This window comes from Pollachius pollachius (assembly GCF_949987615.1).
Source record: "Pollachius pollachius genome assembly, chromosome: 4".
NCBI lineage: Eukaryota > Metazoa > Chordata > Actinopteri > Gadiformes > Gadidae > Pollachius > Pollachius pollachius.
The window spans coordinates 33,768,818-33,796,116 of record NC_136937.1 but is presented as its reverse complement, the minus strand read 5'-3'; the positions used below and the strand labels follow the sequence as shown (position 1 = coordinate 33,796,116).

The 27,299-nt window shown below is 53.1% G+C and overlaps 1 protein-coding gene across 1 annotated transcript in view; it reads right to left on the bottom strand.

Moving 5' to 3' along the window:
• The window catches only part of unc80 (unc-80 homolog (C. elegans)), a gene marked incomplete at both ends in the record, with an annotated part of 76,613 nt that extends 49,847 nt beyond the window's left edge, over positions 1-26,766 (bottom strand). Inside the window, 14 exons of the mRNA XM_079734290.1 lie at positions 3,405-3,536; positions 4,347-4,655; positions 5,799-6,070; positions 6,581-6,721; positions 7,343-7,562; positions 9,040-9,168; positions 12,971-13,244; positions 21,781-21,926; positions 22,019-22,083; positions 22,702-22,825; positions 23,317-23,702; positions 25,111-25,267; positions 26,022-26,070; positions 26,675-26,766. Of these exons, the coding sequence (XP_079590416.1) occupies positions 3,405-3,536; positions 4,347-4,655; positions 5,799-6,070; positions 6,581-6,721; positions 7,343-7,562; positions 9,040-9,168; positions 12,971-13,244; positions 21,781-21,926; positions 22,019-22,083; positions 22,702-22,825; positions 23,317-23,702; positions 25,111-25,267; positions 26,022-26,070; positions 26,675-26,766 (2,496 nt within the window). The remainder of the gene's footprint in view (positions 1-3,404; positions 3,537-4,346; positions 4,656-5,798; positions 6,071-6,580; positions 6,722-7,342; positions 7,563-9,039; positions 9,169-12,970; positions 13,245-21,780; positions 21,927-22,018; positions 22,084-22,701; positions 22,826-23,316; positions 23,703-25,110; positions 25,268-26,021; positions 26,071-26,674) is intronic.
• Positions 26,767-27,299: the final 533 nt, after the last annotated feature.

Below are 27,299 nucleotides of genomic sequence, written 5' to 3'. Positions count from 1 at the left end.
TTGACTCCCTCACTCACTCCGCCCTAACTGATGCAGTGAAGCAGGCAGCTAACTGTTGGGAGATAACAACAGATGTACAACTCGCCAGCCGATATTCTGCCCCTTCATGATCTAGTTACTCGCCGAGCTCTCAGTGTGGTGAGTCGGGGGAGCGAGGCGTGGCTGGTCCTCTTGTGATAGCCCTGGACTAAAGGACTTAGGACTCAGTGACTCAGTATGAAACAAGGGCAAAGGACTGCTTTGGCCTCCGCCTGCCAAAACAAAAAGGTGTTCTGCTGAGGTGTGTTGAGGTGTGTTGAGGTGTGTTGAGGTGTGTTGAGGTGTGTTGAGGTGTGTTGAGGTGTGTTGAGGTGTGTTGAGGTGTGTTGAGGTGTGTTAAGGTGTGTTGAGGTGTGTTGAGGTGTGTTGAGGTGTGTTGAGGTGTGTTGAGGTGTGTTGAGGTGTGTTGAGGTGTGTTGAGGTGTGTTGAGGTGCGTTGAGGTGCGTTGAGGTGTGTTGAGGTGCGTTGAGGTGCGTTAAGGTGTGTTGAGGTGTGTTGAGGTGTTAAGGTGTGTTGAGGTGTGTTGAGGTGTGTTGAGGTGTGTTGAGGTGTGTTAAGGTGTGTTGAGGTGTGTTGAGGTGTTAAGGTGTGTTGAGGTGTGTTGAGGTGTGTTGAGGTGTGTTGAGGTGTGTTGAGGTGTGTTGAGGTGCCCTGAGGTGTGTTGAGGTGTGTTGAAGTGTGTTGAGGTGTTAAGGTGTGTTGAGGTGTGTTGAGGTGTGTTGAGGTGTGTTGAGGTGTGTTGAGGTGCGTTGAGGTGTGTTGAGGTGTGTTGAGGTGTTAAGGTGTGTTGAGGTGTGTTGAGGTGTGTTGAGGTGTGTTGAGGTGTGTTGAGGTGTTAAGGTGTGTTGAGGTGTGTTGAGGTGTGTTGAGGTGTGTTGAGGTGTGTTGAGGTGTGTTGAGGTGTTAAGGTGTGTTGAGGTGTGTTGAGGTGTGTTGAGGTGTGTTGAGGTGTGTTGAGGTGCGTTGAGGTGTGTTGAGGTGTTAAGGTGTGTTGAGGTGTGTTGAGGTGTGTTGAGGTGTGTTAAGGTGTGTTGAGGTGTGTTGAGGTGTGTTGAGGTGTGTTGAGGTGTGTTGAGGTGTGTTAAGGTGTGTTGAGGTGTGTTGAGGTGTGTTGAGGTGTGTTGAGGTGTGTTGAGGTGTGTTGAGGTGTGTTAAGGTGTGTTGAGGTGTGTTGAGGTGCGTTGAGGTGTGTTGAGGTGTTAAGGTGTGTTGAGGTGTGTTGAGGTGTGTTGAGGTGTGTTAAGGTGTGTTGAGGTGTGTTGAGGTGTGTTGAGGTGTGTTGAGGTGTGTTAAGGTGTGTTGAGGTGTGTTGAGGTGTGTTGAGGTGTGTTGAGGTGCGTTGAGGTGCGTTGAGGTGCGTTGAGGTGCGTTGAGGTGCGTTGAGGTGCGTTGAGGTGCGTTGAGGTGCGTTGAGGTGCGTTAAGGTGCGTTGAGGTGCGTTGAGGTGCGTTGAGGTGCGTTGAGGTGCGTTGAGGTGCGTTGAGGTGCGTTGAGGTGCGTTGAGGTGCGTTGAGGTGTGTTGAGGTGTGTTGAGGTGTGTTGAAGTGTGTTGAGGTGTTAAGGTGTGTTGAGGTGTGTTGAGGTGTGTTGAGGTGTGTTGAGGTGTGTTGAGGTGTGTTGAGGTGCGTTGAGGTGTGTTGAGGTGTGTTGAGGTGTGTTGAGGTGTGTTGAAGTGCCCTGAGGTGTGTTGAGGTGCCCTGAGGTGTGTTGAGGTGTGTTGAGGTGTGTTGAGGTGTGTTGAGGTGTGTTGAGGTGTGTTGAGGTGTGTTGAGGTGCCCTGAGGTGTGTTGAGGTGTGTTGAAGTGTGTTGAGGTGTTAAGGTGTGTTAAGGTGTGTTGAGGTGTGTTGAGGTGTGTTGAGGTGTGTTGAGGTGCGTTGAGGTGCGTTGAGGTGTGTTGAGGTGTGTTGAGGTGTGTTGAGGTGTGTTGAGGTGCGTTGAGGTGTGTTGAGGTGTGTTGAGGTGTGTTGAGGTGTGTTGAGGTGTTGAGGTGTGTTGAGGTGTTAAGGTGTGTTGAGGTGTGTTGAGGTGTGTTGAGGTGTGTTGAGGTGTTAAGGTGTGTTGAGGTGTGTTGAGGTGTGTTGAGGTGTGTTGAGGTGTGTTGAGGTGTGTTGAGGTGTTAAGGTGTGTTGAGGTGTTAAGGTGTGTTGAGGTGTTAAGGTGTGTTGAGGTGTGTTGAGGTGTGTTGAGGTGTGTTGAGGTGTGTTAAGGTGTGTTGAGGTGTGTTGAGGTGTTAAGGTGTGTTGAGGTGTGTTGAGGTGTGTTGAGGTGTGTTGAGGTGCGTTGAGGTGTGTTGAGGTGTGTTGAGGTGTGTTAAGGTGTGTTGAGGTGTGTTGAGGTGTGTTGAGGTGTGTTGAGGTGTGTTGAGATGTTAAGGTGCGTTGAGGTGCGTTGAGGTGTGTTGAGGTGTGTTGAGGTGTGTTGAGGTGTGTTGAGGTGTTAAGGTGCGTTGAGGTGTGTTGAGGTGCGTTGAGGTGTGTTAAGGTGTGTTGAGGTGTGTTGAGGTGTGTTGAGGTGTTAAGGTGCGTTGAGGTGCGTTGAGGTGCGTTGAGGTGTGTTGAGGTGTGTTAAGGTGTGTTGAGGTGCCCTGAGGTGTGTTGAGGTGTGTTGAGGTGTGTTTAGGTGTTGAGGTGTGTTGAGGTGTGTTGAGGTGTGTTGAGGTGTGTTTAGGTGTGTTGAGGTGCGTTGAGGTGCGTTGAGGTGCGTTGAGGTGCGTTGAGGTGCGTTGAGGTGCGTTGAGGTGCGTTGAGGTGCGTTGAGGTGCGTTGAGGTGCGTTGAGGTGCGTTGAGGTGCGTTAAGGTGCGTTAAGGTGTGTTGAGGTGTGTTGAGGTGTGTTGAGGTGTGATGAGGTGTGTTGAGGTGTGTTAAGGTGTGTTGAGGTGTGTTGAGGTGCGTTGAGGTGTGTTGAGGTGTGTTGAGGTGTGTTGAGGTGCCCTGAGGTGTGTTGAGGTGTGTTGAGGTGTGTTGAGGTGTTGAGGTGTGTTGAGGTGTGTTGAGGTGTGTTGAGGTGTGTTGAGGTGTGTTGAGGTGTTGAGGTGTGTTGAGGTGTGTTGAGGTGTTGAGGTGTGTTGAGGTGTGTTGAGGTGTGTTGAGGTGTGTTGAGGTGTGTTGAGGTGCGTTGAGGTGCGTTAAGGTGTGTTGAGGTGTGTTGAGGTGCGTTGAGGTGCGTTGAGGTGCGTTGAGGTGCGTTGAGGTGCGTTGAGGTGTGTTGAGGTGTGTTGAGGTGTGTTGAGGTGCGTTGAGGTGTGTTAAGGTGTGTTGAGGTGTGTTGAGGTGCGTTGAGGTGTGTTGAGGTGCGTTGAGGTGCGTTGAGGTGTGTTGAGGTGTGTTGAGGTGCCCTGAGGTGTGTTGAGGTGTGCCCTGACCTGCATGCGGAGGCGGTCCCCTGACAGCCCGCGGTGCCCCTCCCCACAGCCGTAGGCACAGCCCAGGGACTTGACGATCTTGATGAGCATGCTGAGGGCCAAGCGGTGGGGGCTCAGGGCAGAGCACTCCCCCTGGAGGAACAAGAGAGGCTCAGACCGGGGGCGGGGACAAGACAGACAGACAGACAGACAGACAGACAGACAGGAAGACGGACGGACCGACAGGGAGACGGACGGACCGACAGACAGGGAGACACAGACAGACAGACAGACACAGACAGACAGACAGAGAGACAGGTAGACGGACGGATGGACGGACAGACAGACAGACAGACAGACAGGGAGACACAGACAGACAGACAGACACAGACAGACAGAGAGACAGACGGGCCAGATACAGACAGACAGACAGACAGACGGACGGACGGACAGACAGACAGACAGACAGACAGACAGACAGACAGACAGACAGACAGACAGACAGACAGACAGACAGACAGACAGACAGACACAGAAAGACAGAGAGACAGACAGACAGACAGGCAGACACAGACAGACAGACAGAGAGACAGATAGACGGATGGATGGACGGACAGACAGACAGACAGACAGACAGACGGGCCAGATACAGACAGACAGACAGACAGACGGACGGATGGACAGACAGACAGACAGACAGACAGACAGACAGACAGACAGACAGAGAGACAGACAGACAGACAGACAGACAGACAGACGGGCCAGGTACAGACAGACAGAGAGACAGACAGACAGAAAAACAGGCAGACAGACAGACAGACAGACAGATACAGACAGACAGACAGACAGACAGACAGATACAGACAGACAGCCAGACAGAGAGACAGACAGACAGACAAACAGCCAGAGAAAGACAGACCCACGCCGGATATGGACAGACAGCCAGAGAGACAGACAGACTACCTTGCCGCTGTCATCCTTGTTGTCCTTCAGGTCGTCCTTGCTCCCCTGGCCACTCCCTCCCCCGCTGCCCCCGCCTCCATCTCCTCCTCCTCCCCCTCCTCCCCCCCCTCCCCCTCCCCCTCCTCCTGCGCCCTGGGCCCCCGGTCCCTCCAGGTTCTCCTTGTCCTCCTGCTTGCCGGTCTTGCGGGGCCCGGTGGCGGCCGGGACCACGCCCAGCTGCAGCAGGCTGTCGACGATGCTGAGCGCCACGTCGCAGACCCTGGAGCTGATGTCGTGGCTCAGCACCGCGTAGAGCGCCCGCATCACCGCCTCAGGGGGGCAGAGGTCACACTTAACGCTGCGCTATCTGGGGTCCTTCATAATGCCGATAAAATGTCCAATAAAAACTCTGATAAATTGTACAATAAAGATTCTGCTACGTTTTCCGACAAACACATCGGATACATTTTCCAATAAAAACACTGATACATTTTCCAAAAGAAAATCGGGTAAATTCTAGCCGGACGAGACTTTTGCATTTTTATAATGGGGTACTTAGGGTGACATGGGGTACTTGATGGAGGTCTTTGAAGCATGCATCGGGTGGAGGTAATAGGACGGATGGATGGAGACGGATGAGGTGTGTTTCAACTACCACACGTCTCAATTTCAGTAGCAGTTCACGTTGTTTGAACGTTTTTTACGTGTTATAAAGTAATGGGATCGGGTGAAGGAACCAAAGACCGCCGGTATGAGTCCAGTGTGTTTAGCGCCGTGCAGCTGACCAGGAGACATTTGGGCAGCAGCACTCCTCCCTATAGAGTCATCGAGTGGTCAATACTTCCACACAAGAGGCCAATTACAAAGTTAGTACCCTGCCTAAACAATAGCCAAACTAAAATGCCATTCAACCGGAGATGTCTCACGTTTGGAACGCTCCCCGATGGATTCAGACCCCCGTTAAGGAGTGTGTCCCGCTAGCTCTACAAGAGTGAAGGGCAGGTCGACACCTGCATGTGCTGTAGTGTGTGTAACGCACACAGACTGTATGCAACACTGGTTAACTGACTCAACAAAGACTGGTGGTCTGCAAAACAAGTTACATTTAACTAACATTCAGGGCGTTAAGCAGTCACTTCTATCCAAAGCGACTTACAATGAGCACATTTCTCAGAAGAAAGAGAAACAACAATATATCGCTCGGCACAGTCAGGATGAACCAAGTGCCAAGCACTAACAATCACTAGGTTAACCTATTCCCCGTACACAACACAGAGAGCTAGGATAAGACGCTACACAATGCTAAATACTGTTATTAAGTGCCAGGACGTACAACATACAGTAAGTGCGTACATTAAGTGCCAGGACGTACAAACATACAATAAGTGCGTACATAAGGGGTGATATTATGGCACCAGGTGTGAGTGTGATGAGCCATTGCTAGCGTGGGGCTCCCCGGCACCCGGGACTCACGGTGAGGTCCAGCATGCCGTTCTTCAGGATGAAGTGGTTGGTGCCCTCGATGCTCTCGCCGTCCTCCAGGCAGGAGTAGTTGATGCAGGAGTCGGTGAGGCTGCGCGGCAGGTTGGAGCAGGCCAGCGGCTCCGACGGCAGCGCGTCGTGCGCGGCGGCCGGCGTGCACAGCTTCTTCATGTGCTCCGTGAAGAAGTCGGCGTAGCCCACGTTGAAGGAGGCCACCGTGGTGTTGAAGGCCGCCATGGTGATGGTGGAGATCTGGGAGCGAACTGCAGGGGTCCGCCAGGGAGCAGAGGGCAGGATCACATCTATGCTAGGTGCTTACCTTCCCGGACGGTGCCGTCTGAGCGGCTGTTGCTAGGTGCTAGGCTCAATGCTAGGTGCTAGGAGCTAGGTGCTATTTGCTAGGCTCTATGCTAGGTGCTAGGCTCTATGCTAGGAGCTAGGTGCTAGGAGCTAAGTTCTATGCTAGGTGCTACCCTTCGCAGACGGTACCGTCTGGTTGTTGGGGTGCTCTATGCTAGGGGCTAGGCTCTAGGCTAGGTGCTAACCTCGGCGGAGGGTGCCGTCTGTGTGGCTATTGGGGTGCCAGGCTCTATGCTCGGTGCTAGAGGCTTACCTTTGCGGACAGTGCCATTTGAGAGGCTGTTGGGGGACTAGGCTCAATGCTAGGTGCTAGGAGCTAGGTGCTATGTGCTAGGCTCTATGCTAGGTGCTAGGCTCTATGCTAGGAGCTAGTTGCTGGGAGCTAGGCTCTATGCTAGGTGCTAGAGGCTAACCTTCGCGCACGGTGCCGTCTGCGTGGCTGTTGGGGTGGTCCGGGAGGTCCCGCAGCAGAGAGTGGTGGGAGTGGGAGTGTTTGGCGCTCAGACTGTCTGCGTCGACGGCCGTGTCCGTGCTGCCGCGGCGCGCAAACCTCCCTGGACACACACACACACACACACACACACACACACACACACACACACGCACACGCACACGCACACGCACACGCACACACACACACACACGCAATGCTGCCAATAAAGTTGGATACATCACCCTCTCCCTCACATCCTCCCCCCCTCCCTCCCCCTCTCTCCCCCCTCCCTCCCCCTCTCTCCCTCCCCCTCCTCCCCCTCCCCTCCCCCCCTCCTCCTCCCCCTCCCCCTCCTCCCCTCCCCTCCCCTCCCCCCTCCTCCTCCCCCTCCTCCTCCTCCTCCTCCCCCTCCTCCTCCCTTTCCTTCTCCTCCTCCTCCTCCTCCCCCTCCTCCCCTCCCCCCCTCCTCCCCCTCCTCCTCCCCCTCCTCCTCCCCCCCCTCCCCTCCTCCTCCTCCTCCCCTCCCCCCCAACTCCTCCTCCTCCCCCCCCTCCTCCCCTCCTCCTCTTCCCCCTCCCCTCCCCCCTCCTCCTCCCCTCCCCTCCCCTCCCCCCTCCTCCCCCCTCCCTCCCCCTCTCTCCCCCCCCCTCCCTCCCCCTCTCTCCCCCTCACATCCTCCCCCCCTCCCTCCCCCTCTCTCCCCCCCTCCCTCCCCCTCTCCCCCCGCCCCCCCCCCCCTCACCCATGATGGTGGCCTGCCACCCCGTCCGGTCCAGCGCGCGGCGGTCCTCCCCCAGGCCGGAGAAGCTCCCGAAGGAGAAGGCGCTGCGGGTGGGGGAGACGTCCAGGTGCTCGTCGTGGAGCAGGAAGGGCACGCCCATGCGGCGCTGCCGCTTCCTGCCCGCCTGGTGGAACGGGATGGAGCCCTTCCTCTCCCGCTCCTCCGCACGCCGGTTCTTAAACTGGGGGGGCGAGGAGAGAGACAGAGGGGTTAGGGTGAAGGGTGTAGGGAGCAAGGAGAGGAGGGTTAGGGCGTAGGGGGTAGGGGGGCGAGGAGGGACGAGGGTTCGGGCGTAGGGAACAAGGAGAGGACGGTGTAGGGAACAAGGAGAGGAGGGTGTAGGGAACAAGGAGAGGAGGGTGTAGGGAACAAGGAGAGGAGGGTGTAGGGATCAAGGAGAGAGGGTTAGGGCGTAGGGAACAAGGAAAGAGGGTTAGGGCGTAGGTAACAAGGACAGGAGGGTGTAGGGAACAAGGAGAGGAGGGTGTAGGGAGCAAGGAGAGGAGGGTTAGGGCGTAGGGGGTAGGGGGGCGAGGAGGGACGAGGGTTCGGGCGTAGGGAACAAGGACAGGAGGGTGTAGGGAACAAGGAGAGGAGGGTGTAGGGAACAAGGAGAGGAGGGCGTAGGGAACAAGGAGAGGAGGGTGTAGGGAACAAGGAGAGGAGGGTGTAGGGAACAAGGAGAGAGGGTTAGGGCGCAGGGAACAAGGAGAGAGGGTTAGGGCGTAGGTAACAAGGACAGGAGGGTGTAGGGAACAAGGAGAGGAGGGTGTAGGGAACAAGGAGAGAGGGTTAGGGTGTAGGTAACAAGGACAGGAGGGTGTAGGGAACAAGGAGAGGAGGGTTAGGGCGTAGGGAACAAGGAGAGGAGGGTTAGGGTGTAGGGAACAAGGAGAGGAGGGTTAGGGTGTAGGGAACAAGGAGAGGAGGGTTAGGGCGTAGGGCACAAGGAGAGGAGGGCGTAGGGAACATAGAGAGGAGGGTTAGGGCGTAGGGAACAAGGAGAGGAGGGCGTAGGGAACAAGGAGAGGAGGGTTAGGGTGTAGGGAACAAGGAGAGGAGGGTTAGGGTGTAGGGAACAAGGAGAGGAGGGTTAGGGCGTAGGGCACAAGGAGAGGAGGGCGTAGGGAACATAGAGAGGAGGGCGTAAGGAACAAGGAGAGGAGGGTTAGGGCGTAGGGAACATAGAGAGAGGGGTTAGGGTGTAGGGAACATAGAGAGAGGGGTTAGGGTGTAGGGAACATAGAGAGAGGGGTTAGGGTGTAGGGAACATAGAGAGAGGGGTTAGGGTGTAGGGAACAAGGAGAGAGGGGTTAGGGTGTAGGGAACATAGAGAGAGGGGTTAGGGCACAGGGAACAAGGAGAGAGGGGCTAGGGCGCAGGGAACAAGGAGAGACAAGACAAGAGGAGAAAGGAGAGAGAGGGAGGCAGAGAGAAGGAGGAGAAGACAGGAGAGAGGAGGGGAGAGAGGAGGGAGGACAGAGGAGGGAGGAGGGGAGAAAGAGAGGAAAGGAGAGGAGGAGGCGCAGGACTCACCTTCTGAAGATGTCGGAGCCCGGGTCGACGGAGAGGAGGAGGAGAGAAGAGAGGAGGAGAGTGAGAGAGTGGAGGGGAGGAGGAGGAGGAGGGGAGCAGCTGATGGAGGAGGTGGGACTGACCTTCTTGAAGAGGTTCAGGCCCAGGTCTGAGGAGAGGTCGGGGACGGCCTGCCGCCGCAGGGTGGTGAGAGACACCTTGGAGATGGTCTCAGAGCTCAGGGAGTCCTCGTTGGCCTTCAGACTCATGTCCTGGACGCACAACAGCAGCACCACGTCAACACACAACATTGACACCCAACAGAACGTCAACACACAACAAAAACTCAACACACAAAAAGCAGCACAATGTCAACCCGCAACACATTATCAACACACAACACGCAACACAATGTCAACCCACAACACAACATCAACACACAACACAATGTCAACACACAACACAGCATCAACACACGACACGCAACACAATGTCAACCCACAACACATTATCAACACACAACACGCAACACAATGTCAACCCACAACACAACATCAACACACAACACAATGTCAACGCACAACACAGCATCAACACACGACACGCAACACAATGTCAACCCACAACACAACATCAACACACAATATCACAACACAACGTCAACACACAACAAGCAACACAATGTCAACCCACAACACATTATCAACACACAACACGCAACACAATGTCAACCCACAACACAACATCAACACACAACACAATGTCAACACACAACACAGCATCAACACACGACACGCAACACAATGTCAACCCACAAGACATTATCAACCCACAACACGCAACACAATGTCAACCCACAGCACAACATCAACACACAACACAATGTCAACGCACAACACAGCATCAACACACGACACGCAACACAATGTCAACCCACAACACAACATCAACACACAATATCACAACACAACGTCAACACACAACAAGCAACACAATGTCAACCCACAACACATTATCAACACACAACACGCAACACAATGTCAACCCACAACACAACATCAACACACAACACAATGTCAACACACAACACAGCATCAACACACGACACGCAACACAATGTCAACCCACAACACATTATCAACCCACAACACGCAACACAATGTCAACCCACAGCACAACATCAACACACAACACAATGTCAACACACAACACAGCATCAACACACAACAGGCAACACAATGTCAACCCACAACACAACGTCAACACACAACATAACATTAACACAGAACACCAACATATAGAACACGAATAACACGCAACACAATGTCAACAAACAACACAACGTCAACACACAACATTTACACAAAACATCCACATATGCACCACAACGTTAACACGCAACACAATGTCAACACACAACACTAACACAAAACACCCACATATTCAACACAACGTTAACACACAACATCTCACAACAACACAATGTTAAAGGTCCCATGGCATGCTACTTTATGGATGATTTAATATTGTGTCTGGGGCCATCTAATATCTATTAGTGGGCCCCAGACACAGTATTTAAAGACGTTCCCGAAATTCAGCCGTGGTGCAGAATTACTTGGAGGTCTATATCTAAATAATATCATATTATACATAGATATCTATATCATATAATACATATTATCACGGCTAAAAGCTGTGTGTGCCTCCAGACGATAATATGAATCACAAACGACTTTGTCGGGTTCTCCGACGTATCTGGATCTTCCACTTCCACATCAATCTGAAGTAGACTGAACCGCACGCTGCCTGCTGCACGCTGCCTGCTGCACGCTGCCTGCTGCACGCTGCCGGCTGCCCGCTGCCGGGCGGTGGTGCTTCGCGGCGGTGGAGCCTCGCGGCAACCGGCGGCAGGCAGCATGTCGCAGTTCATGTACTTCAGGGAGTCAAAGCCAAAGTTCCTTCCCCCCAATTCCTTCTCAACCATGGCTGAGATAACCCAACTACAGTCTCGTTGTGGAAATACAAGAGACGTCAAAGAACCGACGTGTTATGCGCCATAACACCAACAGCAAACACTTGCGTTACAGTGTGTGTAATCACACACACACATGTGGCGCTTGCACGGTCGTGTCTCATTGGCGGGCCAAATTCTCTGGGCGGGCAAGGCCAAGAAAGGGGAGGAGCTTAGATCCTTAGATCCGAGGATTGAGCCTCCGTTTTTTCAAAGGCGAGCAGAACACCTAGTGCTCGTTTTACACCGAACGCAAGTTTTAGCCACTGGGGGACCATAGGCAGGCTAGGGGAACTCATATTTATGTTAGAAAACCTCATAAAGTGAGATGTTCATGCCATGGGACCTTTAAAACACAACACAACATTAACACAAAACACCCATATACAGCACAACGTTAACACATTAACAGTGTTGGGAACGTTACTTTAAAAAAGTAATTAGTTATAGTTACTCACTACTTGTTCCAAAAAGTAGCTGAGTTAGTAACTAAATTTCTCTATAATAAAAGTAACTAGTTACCAGGGAAAGTAACTATTTGCGTTACTGTAAAAAAGGAAAGTTGCTATATGTCAAAGAATTTGGATTTTTCTGAGCAATTTTCACTTGGCCTTAATGTGTTAAATGGTTGAACGACCCATTCAAGGCCCTGATATACTTCCAACTGAATTTCAATTTGCTTGGTTGCAAAGGCTGTGGAACATCTGCCGAATACTACAGAAAATGCCAACTTTTCATCGGATTGCTCCGGACTCGCCATTTCTGCTGCTTCATCGAATCTGTTTGGTGTGTGCGTGTGTGCATGTGCATGTGTGGCGCGCGTGTCCTGGCTTGTGTGTAAAAACACTGGCTCCGATTGGCCATGAAACACGGATCTGCCTTAGCCAATCATAATCGCTTATCTCATTGTTAACCCACCAGGTCTCCTCACTAACAGTTTGTGTTCGGGGCCAGTTTGTGTTTGGGTTCGGATTACGCAGTTTATTCAATCAATTCATAGCAACGCACCGCATTTAACGTACAGTAACGGTAACGGCGTTGTAACGATGGAAACAGTAATTAGTTAGATTACCCCGCTACTGAAAAGATAACGGCGTTACATATCGCCGTTTTTTTAAACAGCGTTATTACAAACACTGCATATTAAACACAAAACAGCCACATATACAACACAACGTTAACACACAACACACAACACAATGTCAACACACAACACGCAACACAACGTCAACACGCAACACAATGTGACCACACAATAACCCATATCACAACACAACGTCAACAAACAACAACCCATTTCACAACACAATGTCAACACAAAACACAGCAACACTAACAACACTAACACCCGCATATAACAACACAACATTAACACAAAACGCCCGCATATAACAACACGGCATTAACACAAAACACCTCATAACAACACAACACAACGTTAACACACGACACCTCATAACAACACAGCACAACGTTAACACACGACACCTCATAACAACACAGCACAACGTTAACACACGACACCTCATAACAACACAGCACAACGTTAACACACGACACCTCATAACAACACAGCACAACGTTAACACACGACACCTCATAACAACACAGCACAACGTTAACACACGACACCTCATAACAACACAGCACAACGTTAACACACGACACCTCATAACAACACAGCACAACGTTAACACACGACACCTCATAACAACACAGCACAACGTTAACACACGACACCTCATAACAACACAGCACAACGTTAACACACGACACCTCATAACAACACAGCACAACGTTAACACACGACACCTCATAACAACACAGCACAACGTTAACACACGACACCTCATAACAACACAGCACAACGTTAACACACGACACCTCATAACAACACAGCACAACGTTAACACACGACACCTCATAACAACACAGCACAACGTTAACACACGACACCTCATAACAACACAGCACAACGTTAACACACGACACCTCATAACAACACAGCACAACGTTAACACACGACCCCTGTATTGTGCGCGTGCGTGCGTGCGTGCGTGTACCTGGGTCTTGTGTGTGTTGACCAGCGAGGGCGTGGCTGCCACCATGGAGCTGCTGCGTGGGCGGGGCAGGGGCGTGGCCAGGGGCTCGGGGGGCCGGTGGGGCCGCTCCTCCAGGATGTGGCGGAGGCGCTGCAGGTAGAACATCAGGGCCCAGTGGACGCCCTCCTCCGTCCAGAGCGGCTGCAACAGGCAGCGCAGCACCGCCACGTCGAAGTAGGTGGCGTACCGCGCCCGCTGGCACAGCGAGGGCGCCAGCACGCCGGGGGCCGACGTCCTGAGGGGGGGGGGGGCAGGGTCAGAACCAGAGGCCCCGGGGTCCTGAGGCCCTGGCGGAGGCGACTGATGTGTAGCTCCTCTAACGGCCTCTAGGGGGTTCGCTAGAGACTAGCCTGTAGCTCCTCTAACGGCCACTAGGTGGTTCACCAGAGACTAGCCTGTAGCTCCTAGCCTGTAGTTCCTCTAACGGCCACTAGGTGGTTCACTAGAGACTAGCCTGTAGCTCCTAGCCTGTAGTTCCTCTTACAGCCTCTAGGTGGTTCACAAGAGACTAGCCTGTAGCTCCTAGCCTGTAGTTCCTCTAACGGCCACTAGGGGGTTCACTAGAGACTAGCCTGTAGCTCCAAGCCTGTAGTTCCTCTAACGGCCACTAGGTGGTTCACTAGAGACTAGCCTGTAGTTCCTCTAGCGGTGATTCACTAGAGACTAGCCTGTAGCTCCTCTAACGGCCACTAGGTGGTTCAATAGAGACTAGCCTGTAGCTCCTAGCCTGTAGCTCCTCTAACGGCCACTAGGTGGTTCACTAGAGACTAGCCTGTAGCTCCTAGCCTGTAGTTCCTCTTACGGCCTCTAGGGGGTTCACTAGAGACTAGCCTGTAGCTCCTCTAACGGCCTCTAGGGGGTTCACTAGAGACTAGCCTGTAGCTCCTAGCCTGTAGTTCCTCTTACGGCCTCTAGGGGGTTCACTAGAGACTAGCCTGTAGCTCCTCTAACGGCCACTAGGTGGTTCAATAGAGACTAGCCTGTAGCTCCTAGCCTGTAGCTCCTCTAACGGCCACTAGGTGGTTCACTAGAGACTAGTCTGTAGCTCCTAGCCTGTAGTTCCTCTTACGGCCTCTAGGGGGTTCACTAGAGACTAGCCTGTAGCTCCTCTAACGGCCTCTAGGGGGTTCACTAGAGACTAGCCTGTAGCTCCTAGCCTGTAGTTCCTCTTACGGCCTCTAGGGGGTTCACTAGAGACTAGCCTGTAGCTCCTAGCCTGTAGCTCCTCTAACGGCCACTAGGTGGTTCACTAGAGACTAGCCTGTTGCTCCTAGCCTGTAGTTCCTCTTACGGCCTCTAGGGGGTTAACTAGAGACTAGCCTGTAGCTCCTAGCCTGTAGCTCCTCTAACGGCCACTAGGTGATTCACTAGAGACTAGCCTGTAGTTCCTCTAACGGCCACTAGGTGATTCACTAGAGACTAGCCTGTAGCTCCTCTAACGGCCACTAGGTGGTTCACTAGAGACTAGCCTGTAGCTCCTAGCCTGTAGTTCCTCTTACGGCCTCTAGGTGGTTCACTAGAGACTAGCCTGTAGCTCCTACCCTGTAGTTCCTCTAACGGCCACTAGGGGGTTCACTAGAGACTAGCCTGTAGCTCCAAGCCTGTAGTTCCTCTAACGGCCACTAGGTGGTTCACTAGATACTAGCCTGTAGTTCCTCTAGCGGTGATTCACTAGAGACTAGCCTGTAGCTCCTCTAACGGCCACTAGGTGGTTCACCAGAGACTAGCCTGTAGCTCTTAGCCTGTAGTTCCTCTAACGGCCTCTAGGGGGTTCCCTAGAGACTAGCCTGTAGCATCTAGCCTGTAGTTCCTCTAACGGCCACTAGGTGGTTCACTAGAGACTAGCCTGTAGTTCCTCTAACGGCCTCTAGGTGGTTCCAAGCCCCCGGGAACAGTGCATACTTCCGCAATCCACCAGTGCTCAGCGGCCAAGCCTGGTATTGCAGCTGTTTAAGCGGGCTGTGGACGGGTCCCTCGATTCAAGGGGCCCAGAAGTAGATATCTCCGTTCACTCCGATACAAGTGGGGAACAGGAATGTGTCTCCGCAAAAAATTACAGGATATAAATCAAAGGCTCATAATTATCTTTATGCCATGTACTAAAAAAAAGCAAAAAACGCCACCTCTTTTCAAAACGCCACCTCAAGCGTTTTATTAGCCGTTTTATGTTATTATTTTTTTCTGGAGAAGGAGGGGTGGGCAGCTGAAAGGAGTCGTAGTGAAACAAATGTTGTTTCGGCCCGGCATTCGAGAGGGCCTAGTGCACGGCTCCGTTAACTTCTCGTGTCCGAGGTTTTTCCTTTTACCTAACATGAATGACGTTGATGGTTTTTAGGCACTGTGGTGACTTTTTATCACTAAAAGTGTTTTAGTGAGAAAGGGATTTTTGGACTGGTTCAGCTGCTGCTCAATGACTCTCACGTTCCTCTGCTTGCGATCATTGCGATTCACTATTTATTGATCCGTTTATTCAAAAGATCCAAAGACAAAGAACGGGTGCATTACGGTATCATTTTTATAATATTGTTAATAGCCTGATAAACATTTCAGTTATGTTAGTATTTATTATTTAATTTGCTTGTTTAGCTATGTATGACAGTTAACAATGTTGGTGTAGGCCCATTACAAATATTTATGTGGGTAGGCTACTCCACCCTCGTTGCTGATCGATATGTAACCATTTATTTGTATAGAAATTATTGATAGCATTTTTCATAAATAGTTGGATGGAATCTGTTTCTTAAGCAATAACATTGAACTGTATTGTTTTCTAGGCCAACATACTGTGGCGACCACGGGTGTGGGCGCCATGTTCCGGGGCCGCGGGGATTCTGGGAATTGGGGTTGTCAGTTGACAAAGGGGGTTTTGTTGATTTGTTCTGTTGTTGGGGCTAATTTCTCGGGATGATGTGTGTTAATTGTGTGTTGTTCCATTGTTGTATGATGTGTAGTGTGATCGGGACCATTAGTGAGAGTGTTGTGTGTGTTGGTCAGGTGTCCCGTGTTTCTGTTACGTTCGGTTGTTAATAAAGGCAGTCCGTAGTCGTGCGGTGTATGGGGCACGGAACTGCATAATTGTTCAACCTGGGCTCCCGTCTCGTCCTTCCCGTGCTGCTCGCCACATTGGTGTCAGAAGTGGGATTGGCCTGCGCACGTGGATAAAGGATTGGGATTGACGGTCGAGCCCATGGAAGCCCCAACCGACGCCGACGCACCCTGCGTTGTGGGAGCGCAGCGGCCCACGGACGGAGAAATGGCAGCGGTCAACCGCCCCCTGGTGGCAAGGACGGCGGTGAAGCTGCCGAAGTTCTCCGGGGCAACGCAGCTTGAGCCGTACCTTGCTCAGTTCCGGCTTGTTGAGTGGCACAACGGCTGGGGTGCCGGGGAGGCGGTCGTCCACCTAGCCCTGGCGCTGGAGGGGACGGCGGTGCAGGCGCTCCTGGACCTGGCCCCAGAGGACCAACGGGACCTCCGGGCCTTGATCCGGGCGTTGGAGAGGCGTTTCGAGCAGCGGGCGGCCGTGAACGACAGCCGGGAGCTGCTAACCAGCTGCCGCCGCCGGGAGGGGGAACGGTTGGGGGCCTTCGCAGCGGATGTACTGCAGTACGCCCAGCGGGGCTACCCCGACTTCCCTGCTGCGGCTAGGGAGGAACTAGCCCTCCAATCGTTCCTCCAAGGACTTGTCCTGCCGCGGCTGGGACGGCACGTCCGCCTCACCGGGCCTCCGAACCTCGAGGTGGCTCTTGAGGTGGCGGACCGGGCGGAGCGGGAGTTTTGTGAGCAACCCAGCCTGCAGCCGTCCACGGAGGATGATTGCCAGGACCAGTGTGGTCCGGCCAAGTACTGCTGCCGCCGCTGTGGTGCCCGGGAGGACGCGGCTGGGACAGCCCTCTCCCGTGGCACAATGCCAGTGGCATTCCAGTTCAAGGACAAGGACCGGGTCCGGAAACCCAGGCCACCGGACCTCGAGCCGGAGCAGTGTCGGTGGGTCAAGGATTGCGGGCGGACTGGACAGCGTCCAGTCCATCCCAGCCGCCGGCGTGGCCGTCGGAGGGCCAGGCGTCGGAGGGCGGCGGAGGATGGGGTGAACGGACGGCGCTCCAGCGCCACCCTACGGCAGGAACTGGTGGGGGCCCCGATGGCGGTGGTCCCCGACCACACCCCCAGGACTAATAGAGACTGTTGGAGACGGGCGTCCCAACCAGGGAGGCTACAGACGTTATGTAGTAAACCTGGCGGCTCTATTTGCGATTTCACCCTAGTAATTCAAAGCGAATACATTTTTCTTTGCTCAGTTAGGATCTCAGTTGCTAGTTCATTTTACATATTTTATATCTTGAGAGGTCCCATTTGAGAGTTTTATTTCATAAAAAAGTAATTAAGGATTTATAATTAATGAGTTTGGCCTCCGACCCTTACGAGGCAGCCAATAGGTTTCAAAATGACGTTTTATGAATATTCATGAGCGAAATGAAGTTAAGTCATATTTTAAGCGTAAAATGTAACAGCATTTAAAAGCAAGAGCATGTCCTTGAAATGAATATTGAAAGGATGAGGAGCTGATAGGGAGAGGAAGAAGAAAGGAAGAGGATGAGGAACGTCAACGGCTGATATGGAGACATAGAGACAAGATGGCTGACACGGGGACATGGAGACAAGATGGCTGACACGGGGACATGGAGACAAGATGGCTGACACGGGGACATGGAGACAAGATGGCTGACACGGGGACATGGAGACAAGATGGCTGACACGCGGACATGGACACAAGATGGCTGCTTATTCTGGACCAGAGATGGGGAGAGAAGAGAGAAGGGGGAGACAATGGGAGAGACGATACAAGAGCAGGAGAGAAAGAGAGGAGAAAGAGAGAGTGAAAGCCGAATATATGATTGTGAAGAGAGGAAAGGAAGGAGGAGGGAGAGATATGGACAGAGGGAGAGAGAGCGAAAGAGAGCAAGAGAGAGAGCTATGGAAAGAGAGAGAGAGAGAAAGTCATTTAATTGTGGGTTCATTGATTGATTGAGTGACTAAAGGAGCCATGGAAGAGGAGGGTTGATCACGACGTGAACCAGTGACGGAGTGATACGACTGACACACGGACACACACACACACACACACACACGCAGGCCGTCACTATCCCTTGTTGCCAGGGGTAACCATGTGACGACAGCCTATCCCAAGGCCTGGGAGCGTGAGAACAACCCATATTCCGCCCCCCCCCAACCCACACGACAGCGAAGGGATGCAGGGATCCAGTGGTTGCCATGGAAACTGCCTCAGCATCAGCACCAGGGCCTGCAGTGCTATGAAAATACACTGGTAGAGGGGGGAGGGAGGGGGGAGGGAGCAGAGGGACTGTTCTCATTGAGGAGAGAGAGAGAGAGAGAGAGAGAGAGAGAGAGAGAGAGAGAGAGAGAGAGAGAGAGAGAGAGAGAGAGAGAGGGAGAGAGGGAGAGAGGGAGAGAGAGACAGATTGAGAGAGGGAGAGAGAGGGGGGAGGGAGAGAGAGAGAGAGAGAGAGAGAGAGAGAGAGAGAGAGAGAGAGAGAGAGAGAGAGAGAGGGAGAGAGAAAGAGGGAGAGAGGGAGAGAGAAAGAGAGGGAGAGAGGGAGAGAGAGACAGATTGAGAGAGGGAGAGAGAGGGGGGAGGGAGAGACAGATTGAGAGAGAGAGGGAGAGAGAGAGAGAGACAGAGAGAGACAGATTGAGAGAGAGAGAGACAGATTGAGATCGAGAAAGATAGAGAGGGAGAAAGAGAGAGAGAAAGAGATCCATGGCTCTGTTAATATTAGGCCTCAGACTCATAGCGGAGTCCCGACAGAACAGAGAATATGACTGTTAATATTATCATAGTATGACTGTTTATTCAGCTCTGCCAATCCTACATATTTACCTTGGAAAAGCCTTTATAAAGAAGAAATCCCATCACGTTCATACATCTTGTGTTTACGTTAATAATCTGCTGATCTGTAATGTTATAATGTAATACAATAATGTAGTCTAACCTAAACTAATCAAACGCAACGTAGCATCATTGAATCAAATCTTAACTAATGGAACATAATTGAGTCTAGTATTAAACCTAATATACCCTAAACCTTATCTAATCATGGACACAGGCCTGGACACAGAGCCCAGCTCCTGGCTGGGATAAGTCTTCATATCACCCTCCTTCTCCATCTTCCCTTCCTCCTTCCGCCCTGCTTCCTCTCACCTTCCTCCCTAACTCCTCTATTCCTTCCTCCCTTCCCCCCTGCCTCCTCTTATTCATTCAGACATATTGCACCAGTTCTCTCCTGAGGTTCTTATCAAACCCCAAATCACAGGCCTGCATGAAACAAGCAAACCCCAAAAGATATCTGTCTAAGATATATACCAGATATACCAGAGAACCAGAATAGAAACCTTGTGAGGAGAAGCTGATCAGGGCTGGGTCATAAGCCGATCATGTAATCATATTTATGTTCAGAGATCATTCAGACCCTCCTAAACGACTTCTGATCGCACATGCTGATACCTAATTCGATATTAATATTGGATGTTCCGACTGAACATCCTAATTGAGTATTCTAATTAGACATTCATTGGGTATTCTGATTGGACATTCTGATTGTGTATTCTAATCAGGCATTCTGATCGGACATTCCGACTGAACCTTCTAATCGGGCATTCTGATCGGACATGCCGACTGAACTTTCTAATCAGACATTCCGATTTGGACATCCTTGTAGAGTTTCTACATTGCCAGTGATGGCGTCCAGAGGTGCTGTGAAAGAGAAGACCCATAACACTGTGAGGTCCCTGACCCCCCTGTCGACTGTGAGGTCCCTGACCCCCCTGTCCACTGTGAGGTCCCTGACCCCCCTGTCCACTGTGAGGTCCCTGACCCCCCTGTCCACTGTGAGGTCCCTGACCCCCCTGTCCACTGTGAGGTCCCTGACCCCCCTGTCGACTGTGAGGTCCCTGACCCCCCTGTCCACTGTGAGGTCCCTGACCCCCCTGTCCACTGTGAGGTCCCTGACCCCCCTGTCCACCTGCGGTCAGAACGAGGCGTCAGAGAAACAGAGCGGAACACCAGCCGGCTTGTCCACCAATGGGCTCGCTTCATCTAGAGTCACCTGACCTCTCCGCGACGCTACTGCTGGACACGCTGGCCACGGCAGGGAGGGGCTTGTTTCCAGGCGGCTCATGGTTGTCGTGGTTACCGTGAGACGCCCCTGGGAGCGATGGGTACGGTTGTCACGGAGAGGTCATGTCACCGTTTCCTCCCCTTCAGCACCCCTCCCCCCTTATGCACACACACACACACACACACACACACTGAACACACACTGTCAACACACAATCCGAACATACATCAAACCCACTCTGCGCACTCTCTCCACACACACACAAACCGCTCTCAAAGCACACACCGGCGCACACACACACAACATTAACGCTTGAGTGAAACCAGAGCCATGTTGTGTGTCTGTGTGTAGACCAGAGTGTGTCCTGTGGACCAGCGGGTCGTCAGGTGTGACTAATAGAGTAACCAGCAGTGGGCTACATTAGAGCCGTCACATGCTAGCCACGGCGGCCCCACCTGGCCCAGATAGAGGAGCCCTCAGTGGGCCCACAGCCGGGGCCTGCCGAGCCCTGCCGGGAGAAGGCTGAGCCAGGCCAGGCTAGGCTAACACATGCTAAGCTAAGCTAGGCGAAGATAGGCTAGGCTAGGAAAGGCTCAGTCAGCCTGTTCTAAGGAAGGCAAGGCTAGGCTAGGATAACCCAAAACAGCCTAGGCTAGGCTAAGACTGGCAAAGCTAAGATTGGAACACCTGACATCATGCTGTTATGTTATTTCATGCCAGTTTATGCTATCCAGGCCAGGCTAGGCTTAGCTTGGTGACGTTAGGCTAGGCTAGGCTTGGACAGACCAGGTACAGTACGCTGGGCTAAAACAGGTTTTGTTATTCTATGCTACGCCATGCTAGGCCAGGCTATAGCAGGCTAGGCTACGCTAGATCAGTCCGTGCTACTGCCAACATCAGACACGTTGCACATTACTTCAGCATAATTACTCTGGTTATGAGTCAGATGGGTTCAGACGCGCTCAGGCAAGACGGGGTGTGTGTGTGTGTGTGTGGGTGATATGTGTGTGTGATTGTGATATGTGGGTGTGAACTATATGTGTGTTGTGCGTGTGTGTGTCCACTTGGCTCGGGGAAACACTTGGGATCGGTGGGCTATTCATTACCGCGCTACCCAACGAAGCGGAGAACCGTGCTACGCTAGCATGCTACACGCCTCCGAGCACTACAGAGCGCTACATGTTCCACCGCTAGCTGTCTGTGCTAGCAGTTTGTGCTAGCTTTGTGTACTAGCTGTCTGTACTAGCAGTCTGTGCTAGCTGTCTGTGCTAGCTGTCTGTGCTAGTGGTCTGTGCTAGCTTTCTGTGCTAGCTGTCTGTGCTAGCGGTCTGTGCTAGCTTTCTGTGCTAGCGGTCTGTGCTAGCTGTCTGTGCTAGCGGTCTGTGCAAGCTGTCTGTGCTAGCTGTCTGTGCTAGCTGTCTGTGCTAGCGGTCTGTGATAGCTGTCTGTGCTAGCGGTCTGTCTTCGACCCTGTCAAAGGTGAAACACAAACACGACCCGCTCTAACCACCGACCGAGATATTAGCACACGGCGGCGCAGCTAATCCGAGCTAGCAATCAGTCTCCTGTGATGGGTCCGGGGAGGGGGGTCACCGGGGGGGGGGGGGGGGGGGGGGATCACCGGGGGGGTCCACTCACTTCTTCTTGGCGGGCCCCCTGGCCTCTACGGGGGGATGGAAGGCCCTGCCTCCCTTTTCCACCGAGTTACCACGACGACAGCTCTGCTCTCCGCCCCCTGGCGAGGAGGAGTCTGATTGGACGGCTTCGCAGACCACCTGGAACCCCTGGGGGGAGGGGAGGGGAGACAGAGAGAGATTGAGAGGGATCAGACTCCACATATTAATGCACAGGAATTGGACAGGAATCATCAACTCACCAGGGGGGACGGGTTGCCAGATCCCGCAGGGCTACACTGGTGGTTGACGGGGGAGTTCCTCTTGGCTGCAGGAAGGGGAGAGAGAGAGAGGAAGGGAGAGGGAGAGAGAGAGAGAGAGAGAGAGAGAGAGAGAGAGAGAGAGTGAGTGAGTGCGAGAGAGAGAGAGAGAGAGAGAGAGACCATTACTGGCTTGAGAGTAATGATTCCCAGGCCCCAGTTTTTTAAAAAATGGCATATGGATCAAATTGTTCCGGATTCGGAAATCCCATGTTTTGCTATCCAGGATCACCTGATCCATCTTGCTTTTATGCCACTGGAACATGGCATTCGATCACTGTGATCCAAATACCAAATTTCAGGATAACCAACGGAATCCACCCTTCCGATGGGATCAGGATAATCCTGTTTTTTTGGATCAAATAGATCGTAACCGAGTTCAAAGTTTTGAAAAATCCAAAGGGCAGGTTTAATCCAGATCAAGTTGGTCAACTTAGTTCGGGATCCCTCTTTTGCTTTGAAAAAAAACATTTCCAAGATTTGATTCAATCCGTGATCCGAAATCCCTCTGGATTACATTTGAAAAACGGAGATTCCCCTCATCTGCGTTCCCCGGCCACACCTTGTCAAGTACGTGACAAACGATTTGGACAACTTTTACTTTGAAGATGTGTTCGGTGTCGCACCTGTGACGATGTTTCGGACAGGTTTGATGAGCGCGGAGAAGGCGGGAACATCTGGCTGTCGGTGTTCCCACATTGGCTGCCAGATGACCAGGCCGCTGGCCAATCGAAAGGTGAGGTCGGACTCCTGCAGGAAATGACACACAAGGACAAACATCACAGGTCTTTGTTGGAGAGGGGTGCTGGAGGTAAGATATCAGGAGGTAGAGCGGTGGTTGGTGGTTTACAGGGGTTACAGGTTTACCCACCTTGACGCGGTCTAGACGGAGTGTGGTGGTTTACAGGGTTTACAGGTTTACACACCTTGACACGGTCTAGACAGAGTGTGGTAGTTTACAGGGGTTTACAGGTTTACACACCTTGACGCGGTCTAGACGGAGTGTGGTGGTTTACAGGGTTTACAGGTTTACACACCTTGACGCGGTCTAGACAGAGTGTGGTGGTTTACAGGTTTACACACCTTGACGCGGTCTAGACAGAGTGTGGTAGTTTACAGGGGTTTACAGGTTTACACACCTTGACGCGGTCTAGACGGAGTGTGGTAGTTTACAGGGGTTTACAGGTTTACACACCTTGACGCGGTCTAGACAGAGTGTGGTGGTTTACAGGTTTACCCACCTTGATGCGGTGGATGAGCGGGGCGAACAGGAAGACAAACAGCTCCACGGTGGACATGCTCTTGTGGAACATCTTGGAGCGCTGGTTCTCCTCCTCCTCCTGGAACGAGGCGCTGCGCTGGGGGCCCGACCCCCCCAGGGCCGACCCCGACCCCGAGCGGGGGTGCCCGGGGCCGGGGCCCGGGGAGGAGCCCTGGTTGGCCTGGGGCTGGAGGTACCCGCTGCTGCTGCCGCTGCCCCCTGCCCAGCCCTGGCCGGACCCCTGGCCCGGGCCGGACCCCTGACCCTGGCCAGGGTCGGGGGTGCACTCCTGGGCTGCCTCCAGCAGCATCCAGTGCAGCGTGTGCAGCAGCTTGGTCTCGGCCACGCCCAGCTTGTCCTGGTGGCCTGGGGGGCAAAGGTCACGGGTCAGAGGACAAAGGTCACGGGGTCAGGGTTGAGAGCTGTGAGGGACGGTGGAGTTCAGACCCAGTACCTTTGAGCTGGGACTCCAACCCTGGTGCCACTTCACCTGTTAGCCTACCCTACTGCTATGGGGCGGCATGTGGCTCCGGAGGTAGGGCGGGTTGACTGGTAACCTGAAGGTCGCTGGTTCGATCCCCGGCTCCTCCTAGCTGAGTGTCGAGGTGTCCCTGAGCGAGACGCCCCCCCCCCCCCGACTGCTCCTGACCGGCTGGCTGTCGCCCCGTGTGGCTGACTCCGCCGTCGGTGTGTGAATGTTTGAATGAATGGGTGAATGTGAGGCGGTGTTGTAAAGGGCTTTGAGTGGCCACTGGTTAGTCCATATTCGTCGTTTTAAAGGCAGCAGGGTACAGTTTAGTTATAGGTTCACTAGCCGGCCTAGGGTTTGAACCATAGAACCCACTGTTGGTCTCATTACAGTGACCTAGGGAAAGGGCTGGAACCCTACCGAGTTCCAGAGAGTGTGGGACGTGATTACGCGAAGGTGTTGGATTAAACCGTCCCTAGGGGCCTGAGCCAACTGGTAGTTACCCAGAGGCCTTCAGTCACACATCTGGGTGGACCCTCCCACTTGTGATGTCACTACAGGCCTTTTAAACGGCCTGTCATGATCAACATCAGACATGCATTCCCCGGTTCATTCTGGTATGGTGTGGTTAAGGTTGGTTCAGGTTAGCGATGGTTTAGGTAATGGTGTGGTTAAGGTTAGAGATGGTTAAGGTACTGGTTTGGTTGAGGTAACATTAGGTTAGTGACGGTTTATGTCATCGTCTGGTTAAGATTTGATTGAGGACCTAGGAGAAAGCATTTCCATCGTGCTCCTCATAATCAACCCAGCATTAGTTCATTAATGGTTTAAGGTGTAACGAGGTGCTCTGGGCCCGGCTAAAGCCTGGGTTCAGATTCATTCCATTCACATTGAATGAATCACATTCAGGTCTGTGATTGGATTGCGAGCCAGTCTTGTTTCCGTGGCAGCGGCCGGTCGAGTCCTATGGGGCCAGATCAGCTGACACTGATAGTGGTTGCTAGGGAACAGCCGCTAACAACAGCTGTTGACAGACACCAGCCCGGGAGGAAATTAGGAGAGAGAGATTGGAAAGACAGAGAGAGAGAGAGAGAGAGAGCGCGGAGAGAGAGAGAGAGAGAGAGAGGAACGAGAGAGATAGATAGCGAGAGAGAGAGAGAGTGATTGGAAAGAGAGAGGGAGAGAGAGAGAGAGAGAGACCGAGAGAGAGAGAGAGACACACACACAGAGAGAAAGAGAGAGAGAGATTGGGAGAAAGCGAGGGAGAAACAGAGACAGACAGACAGAGAGACAGACAGATCTCACCCAGCTTGTTGCGGTTGGACAGCAGGATGGAGGTGCAGTGCAGGACGTGGGGCAGGGCCGCCTGCACCAGGTCCCAGCGCGAGATGCTCTGGATGGCCTCCGACAGCGCCGGAGACAGGCCGTGGAGCTTATTCTCCACCAGCACACGCTCAAAGGACTTGGGGGGGGGGGGGGGGGGAGGAAGGGAGAGAGAGAGAGAGAGAGAGAGAGAGAGGTTCACCTTTAAACAAACAACCCTAATCGCAGTATTCATTACAGTATTATTTCTTTTGGTCTATTTTAATTATTATTATATTTGGATTACTATCATTACTATGCTGTGGTAATGCAAAAATAATTGTTATGTAAATCAAATCAAATCATGCTAATCATCATAACCAGTGATCACATATTATCCGTCATAGGTTATATGTTCATTCTTATAATAAATAACATAACCCTCATTTACACGCCCTGCAATATTAATAGTATTACTCTGTGTTTTCATTCACACACTTTTTCCGTGTAGGTCAGAGAGAGATCAGAGATTGTGAACGTTGACTAAATGTCTCGCATGGCCTGGAGACAGTGTGTGTGTGTGTGTGTGTGTGTGTGTGTGTCCATGATTGTGTGCATATGCATCTGTGTCTGTATGTGTGTGTCTGTGCTTGCGCCTCTGTGTGTGTGTGTGTGCGTGTGTGTGTGTGTGTGCGTGTGTGTGTGTGTGCGTGTGTGTGTGTGTGTGCGTGCACATGGATTCATTATGGTTATGGTTTCCCCGTGGACAGACCCACGAGGATGAACTCATTTGGTAAAGCGTTCGGGGGTCGAGGGGATGGACTGCAGGTGGGTCCGGGGGGGGGGATTAGGGGGAGGACCGATTAGTCCTCTGAGCCCCCCGCTCATCAGGGTGGGGGGGGGGGGGCACTCACCACGCAGGACGCCTCATACTGCTTCCCCAACTTAGGACGCAGGAAGGCGCTGGGAAAAGAAAACACACACACACACACACACACACACACACACACACACACACACATATGTGGACAGACACACATATGCGGACAGACACACAGACAGACAGACACACACACACACACACACACACACACGACTGACGTTAAAGGACGACTCGCATCTTCTCCCCAAATCCCCGGTCCTAACCTTGACTAAATGTCATCTGAAAATAGGCAGACAGCGCGTCGCGCGTGCACCTGCCGGCTCTGGAGGACACGCAGATATACACCACCCCCACCCCCCCAACGTCAACACGGACATGTCATTACTACACAACACCTAACACGTCATCCAACGGACGGACCAACAACCGCCGCGTCAGCGACGCGATCAGAAGCCAGCGAGATGATGATCTTGTTTGACTATAGTCCGGGTCCGCCCCGGGTCCGCAAAAGAGCGGTCCGCCCCGGGTCCGGTGCGGGTCTCTGACGGACTGCGTGGACACGGTGCGTCCGTGTCGCGAGCCGAAACGCATCGAGACCCCCTCATCCCCGACACCCGGTCCCCGGGGACGGCAGAGGACACCTGTCATAGCGGGACCCGGACCCGGTAGAGAGGCGGCACCGACCTGGTCTGCCTCCAGAGGAAGGTCTGGATGGGGAACGGGACCCCCTTCCCGCAGTCCTGGTCGCTGTCCTCCAGGCTCTTCCTCTTCACCATCTTCCCCCGGTAACGGTTCGGGTCCCGGTAACGCTCCGGTTCAGGTCCCGGTGTCGAGTCCTCCCCAGCTAGGCTCGCCTCTCACGACATTCTCGTGCTCGACCCCGGTCCGGTAAAAAGCATCCAAACGGCAGCGATCGTCGCGCTGGTCGGTGTTGGTCTGCGGTCGGGAAGGTTGTGATTTCAGCGCCGCCTCCTCGCGCCGCGGCGGCTCCGTGACGCTAATTGACGCTTGGCTCCGCGCGAGGGGCGGGAGATGGGAGGCGCGGCGCGCGCGGCAACCACCGGAGCAGCCGTTTCCCCGGACAACAGAGAAGGGGGGGCGGGGGAGCGCGTGACCCAACCGGTGGGCTGGAACAGCAGCTCGCGGTCAAACCTGACGCCTCGGTCCCACGCGGGCAGCTGCTGCCGCTGCTGCGGTATTCGGCCACGCGGGAGGGGGGGGGAGCAGATGATTTCGCGGCAGTTCGACCAACAGGTTGCTCTGTTATGATCCAACTCCTCAAATGGGTATCAAGCTCATTACCTCTCGA